Source organism: Dermacentor andersoni, chromosome 11 (assembly GCF_023375885.2).
Source record: "Dermacentor andersoni chromosome 11, qqDerAnde1_hic_scaffold, whole genome shotgun sequence".
Lineage (NCBI taxonomy): Eukaryota > Metazoa > Arthropoda > Arachnida > Ixodida > Ixodidae > Dermacentor > Dermacentor andersoni.
The window spans coordinates 30,395,741-30,401,740 of NC_092824.1; the positions used below are offsets into that span (position 1 = coordinate 30,395,741).

Below are 6,000 nucleotides of genomic sequence, written 5' to 3' on the forward strand. Positions count from 1 at the left end.
GAAACATGTCAATTTCCGGAAATTTCTGCATACCATCCAAGCCCTATATATATGATTCCCGGACTACAGTAGCTAGAACTTTCTCAAATGCAACAAACATCGTTCATGTCAGTCTAAGAGTTTTTGGTCAAGACATTTATGCATTTTACAAGTTGAGTAGGAAAATCTGGAATGTCCCGGTGCCGAAGCTTCCTATAGAAAAGGAAATTGTTTCGAAAGCTTGGGGGTGCAGCGAAAGGATGACTGGCGAATGATGTCACCAACCAGCATGTTGGCACGTTCATTACTTTGTACCCCGATATCAACAACCATATTATATAGGTCAATGGGTCGTGTGCAAAAGTGCCCGGGCACGTTTTCCATACCGCCTATTCATTGCTAGCCGTAGACAGCCTAATCGGGTCGTGTATAAAGGAAAAGGCGACAGGACAAGGGCACAACTGCATTGAAGCTAGAAGTATGCCCAGGAAAACCTTGTCTTGATGTGACAGATGCAAGCTCAAACTGATAGCGGACTATTCTCTAAAAGCCTGGCTATTCCATGCATATATTTACATACGTCTGTAGCTGAAGTTCCTAGGAATGCATTTACAGTTAGCAGAGCATGTTTAACAACTCATAATAAAGAAATGGCGTAGGTGCTCTGCAACCCTTCGATAACTATCACACAAACTAAGATAGGTCTCCCAATGCGCATATGTGAGGGTAGTGTTGCTGGCATCTGAGAAGATGGGAAAGACTTGCAGAATTACAAGTGCACAAGACAGTGTCATTAGACGATGCAACAGCAGCAATCTCGGCACGCTGCGTTAAATGTAATAAGCGCATGTTTTGCAGAGTACTAATATGGCGTAGCTGGTAATCCGTAAGGCAGACAGAGAGTCGTTTTAAAGGTACCCTCACCAGGTTTAGCTGTTGTAAATACATAAGCGAGGCTGGTAGAATAAGTGGTGGCTACCGCGTCTCCAATGTATAAGCGGCTGCGCGGCAGGAGACAGCTGCAATGTTCCACGGTAGGCCCCGTTCCCTTCCTCTGAAAGGAGCCGCGCTTTGGGAGAGCCGGCCAAGATCCCACGAACAAATTCATCGGTTCAATGCGAACTGCTTGCAACGGTACCGACCACTGCACGGGAATTTGGTTGATCACCCAATGACAGAATACGCAAAAATGGATGTGCCATATGTGAAAGATGTATAGAAATAAGAAAGGGGGCGGGAATCATCACGTTGACATGAAGTAGGGCCATAGCTCCGGTATGGGAGAAGGCAAGGGAGGAACGCCTCTTGAGGATGCCATTCGAGGCAGAGCGGGAGAATGTCTGTAGACCGTGACAGCCGCCTGTTCATGGCACAGTATCAAGGCAGCTCGATGTCATGAATCGTCTCCCATAACGCATGCGCTACAAAAATTGTCTTACCAAAACGTTCCATTGACGGCGCATTGGCGATTTCCAGCGCGTAAATTTTATTTGCAATGGCGCCTGGCAAAGGGTCCTTGTACGACAGGCTCCTTTAGCAAGCATTAAACGCGAAAAGTCAAACACGCGGTTGGCTTACTACACATTGCGAAGCTTGGTACTTCGACCCCATTCCAACACGAAATCGAAGAAAATCGAGAAACATCGATTGCAATTACGTATGAATTCATCGCGGTGAAAATGAATTGATTCGAAACTTGAGCCATGTAGAACATGCATAGTGTTATCTCTATAAACGCTCAGTTCATCTGCATTAATTTCACGCTGACTGCATAAGTCGTAACCGACATGGTGACGCTAATAAGTTGTCCGTACGACCAATAAAGGCACCGCCGTCATGATCGATGGAAATTCTGCCTCCTCTGTGCGTTGTTAACTATCTTCGCGAGTGGTACCGATGGTTAAAGGCCATGCCGTACATACCATTGACGTCAGTAGCATCGGTCCGGCTGTTCAACGCCTCCCACGCATCATTGATGTATCCGTCACAAATGCTAGAATCAGGCATACGTATTGGCCTTTGACTTTGTGCTTCCAGGTAGAGCCGAAGACATCTGAAGAATGTTTTTAGAAAACTGAATTTGCAACAGGGAAACTGCTATTTCGTTATTGAAGGTAATACCTGTAAGGAATCATTTTATGAAAATGATCCCTTGCTGGCTGGCATAAGGTGAACTGCACACTATATTATTGCGCAATTTCTTAAATCATGACATCAAGCAAGAAATATGTGAAGGCAACACATGATGCTAGAAACAAGTTAAGAAAGTGCTAAGTTGCAAGATTACGAGATATTTATTTATTCATTTATTTATTTATTTACATTACCCCTAAGGGCCCTCATGCGAGGGTATTACATAGTGGGGGGGACACAAACATGAAATATACACAAGAAATAAAACTACATGACATAAACACAGACACAATTAACATAAAATAAATAGGCATGAACAGGGGGTATATGCATTAATTCATTCAATCACAAGAGCTTTTTTACACAATATGTTAATATGTACATATAACAATAAGCACTAACTAATCTGCTACCACTAACCGTTTTCTTGCAACAAGGTTTCGAAAGATAGCAAGTTAACTTTAGTAGCTATGCGTTATGGTATGTTATTACATTCTAATAAATTGCGAAGAATAAATGACCTTGCGTAGAGTGATGAGGGGCACGTTATGCGTTTTACTTTGTTAGCGTGATCAAGGCGCGGGAAGATTGCAGGAGGTGGTGAAAAGAAGTCATCGTGAAGCGTGGAATGGTGATAAAGTTTATGAAATAAGGTTCGGCGAGCAAACTGGCGTTGACGTCATAGTGGTTCCAACTGGGCACTTTGTTTTATAGATGTGACGCTGGTAAAGCGTCAATAATCGGAAAAGATGAAGCGAACAGCACGATTTTGCAGAGATTCAATGTTGTTGATAATGTATGCTTGATCGGGATCCTATATGGCAGAAGCATATTCAATTTTCGGGCGGATCAGCATGAGATAAGCAAGTTTTTTTTAAGTGTGAAGGTGCGGGTTACGCTTAAGAAGACCGAATTCTCGGTTAGCTGATGCTAAGACGGTGTTAATATGGGAATGCCAAGTGAAATCAGACTGAAGATGAAGGCCAAGGTACTTTTAAGTTGGCGCAAGTTCTACGTTAGTATTATTGAGAAAGTAGGCGGTACGAAGTCGGGTGGAATGGTTGGCAAATTACATTAGCTTGGTTCTAGACGTATTTGAAGACAATCCACGAGGAGCACCAAGCAGTCACTGCATCAAGATCTATCTGCAGGGAAAGGCGGTCAGCGTCAGCATTAATATTATGATATATAACACAATGATCTGCGAATAATTGAATTCGAGATGAGACACATTCAGGTAGATCATTAATAAAAATTAGGAGAAATAGGGGACCAAGTACGCTGCCCTGGGGGACCCCAGATGTTAAAGGAACAGAAGAGGAGTTACATTCATTAGCAGAGGTGAATTGTTGTCTGTTGGAGAGGAAATCTTTTATCCATGCAAGAACATGTGGGTGGATATTTAAGTGTGTTAATTTCATTAGGAGACTGTGATAAGGAACGCCATCAAAAACTTTCGAGAAGTCACGAAACACTGCGTCAACTTTGGAATTCTTCGTTCAATGCTGAAAATATGTAGTTAGTGAATCCGGCGAGTTGAGTGTCGCATAAATGACCTCTGCGAAAAGCGTGCTGGTACTTCAAAATCATATGTTCTCCTAGGTAGTTGATGACTTGTGTATGTATCACATGCTCGAGAAGTTTGCATATGTTGCAAAGTTAAGCGGAACAGACCAATCACCCGATTTAAAAATTGGTATTACTTTGGCTATTCGCCAGTCATGAGGAATGCAGCCAGATGATAACGATTCTGAAAACAGGGGTGATAACACATGAAAAATGTTAAGAGAAGCGTTTTTAAGTATCTTATTATTGTAACCAAGGTGATCAGAGCTAGTAGTAACTTTGAGGTTATTGAACAGGGCAGGAATGCCACATTCACGGATGAAAATTTCTGGGATGGAAATGTTAGGCAATGGCTCTAATATTGGCGAGTAAGTTATACCTTCATGGGTGAACACTGATGACAATGCATCGTTCAGAAACTGCGAACACTCAGTTTCAGTGACTGGTTGTGTGTCGGCATTAATAATTACGACATCAGGATAGGAACTCGGATTGATGATGCGCGAAAATCGATGAGAATTATTGGTCAACAGAGTAGACCGGTCATGACTGACGAAGTTACGACGGGTTGTTCTAAGCAGGGACTGATACTCTTTATCGCAATTATTGTACTTGTTTCATGATGACAGGAGACTTGCGCACTGCCATTCCCTCTGAGGCGCTCATTTTAGACTACGTGCGTATAGCTCTACGACGTCATGCGAGTCAACTGGAAAACGCTAGCCATACACATTGCGACAAAACGGCCGCGCCATAAGTGGCGAGCGTGGACGTTGCACAATGGCTTAAAATTATGCTTTTTGTAAAGCAAGGTTATCTTAGGTTTGGCTCCGTTTTATTAGCTCTCGTACAGGGGCCGCGCCAGTCAGCCGAATCGGTCGCCCAACCACGTCCGCAACAGCTCTCCTAGACTGCGACCACGCATCTTAGGATTGGCAGTCGGGAACTGTTCTCGCCATTTCTTTTATTTTTTTTTGTTTACGTAATACTGCAGGCCTCATGTGGTCCGAGCAGGAAGGGCAGATGACAAGGCATATGTACAAACGCCATAAAGTTATTACATTGACAAGAGGTTTGACACATGACCCAAATGATCGAAACAAGTTTCGCTCATTACGTACTCGGCTCATTACGCTCATTTGTCGATTACGTTCGCACGCTCTGTCAACACGGCTGTTCGCAGTTGCGCCAAAATGACGCGGTTATCGCGGCACTCGGTACCTTTCGATTGATCCGAACATGCCGTAAAAATCAACACAGTGCTCATTTAAAACCATATGGCGTTTTTGCTCAATCACACCTTTAGTATTTCCTGAAAAACACATAAGAGCAAGAATTTCTCTCTTGGTCACACAATTATTTTTTTGCGTTTTGTGTAAATTGCACTATTTCTGTGATCTCTCCTGAGCCTCCTGTACTATGCTCACTCGAACGCCAAAGGAAGAGTAACGTACTGCTCTGTTTATTTATATCCTTGGGTTTCACATTTGAAAACCTCGACCTCGCTATGACAGCGTCTTGGAGGAATCTCGGAAATAAATTTAACCACCTGAGTTTACGTAATGTGCACCTAAACGAAAGTATCGGTGCGTTATTTGCACATCACAATCACTGGTGAAAGGTCATTGCGCCAGGAACATTACCCGTGATGTCGAGCTAAGCAGCGCAACATACGAGGCAATGTGCTACTGCTACAAGTGTGTGATGCGGTTATCAAACGCATTCTATATATATATATATATATATATATATATACATATATACAGATAAAGACATTTGCTTCCTGTGGAACCACTTCACTTTACCATGACCATAAACAGCGGCAACTACGCTGACTGCAAGTTGTTCTAGAAAACGCCCCCTTCGATGTGGGAGGAAATGAATAGCTTTTGAAGTCTCTATTCCGGGTTGTTTCTGCGGCTGACAATATCCAACAAGAATTTCACAAGCGGGAATACTCACGTAGTGTAATCGTCGGAAGTGCCTGAAGCAGCCTCACCGCCTTCACGGCTTGTACCCGCGGTTGCTTCGTCGATGAAGGTAAACGCTGGAGGCGTCTGTCCACCATTTCGTTCTTCAGTCATGGCTGATGCTGACACTCCGGAGTACTAGCGTCTTTCTGATACAGAGCGCTGTTTAATGATCGCGCATGCGCATTGTGTGTCAAAGACGAAAGGGAACCAATAAGTCGTTGGGCATATGGGCAAATCGAATGAAATTGTAAAGTCCATCTGGATAAAACAGACGATAGAGTGCGCCACTATGTCGACGCTAAAGTGCTAATATTCTAACACTAGAAGAGGCGCCCCAGTGACGCGTGCT

General features: G+C 43.5%; 1 protein-coding gene across 2 annotated transcripts in view; it reads right to left on the bottom strand.

Annotated features, from left to right (window-relative positions):
- LOC129381685 (uncharacterized) overlaps positions 1-5,792 on the bottom strand; it is a 71,601-nt gene extending 65,809 nt beyond the window's left edge. For both annotated transcript variants that reach the window (XR_011890985.1, XM_072285336.1), the window contains exons 1-2: positions 5,641-5,792; positions 1,902-2,032 (exon numbers count right to left, since the gene is read on the bottom strand). Coding sequence is in view for 1 of the 2 variants with exons in the window: in XM_072285336.1 (XP_072141437.1) it covers positions 1,902-2,032; positions 5,641-5,762 (253 nt within the window). In the remaining variant the exon portion in view is untranslated. The remainder of the gene's footprint in view (positions 1-1,901; positions 2,033-5,640) is intronic.
- Positions 5,793-6,000: the final 208 nt, after the last annotated feature.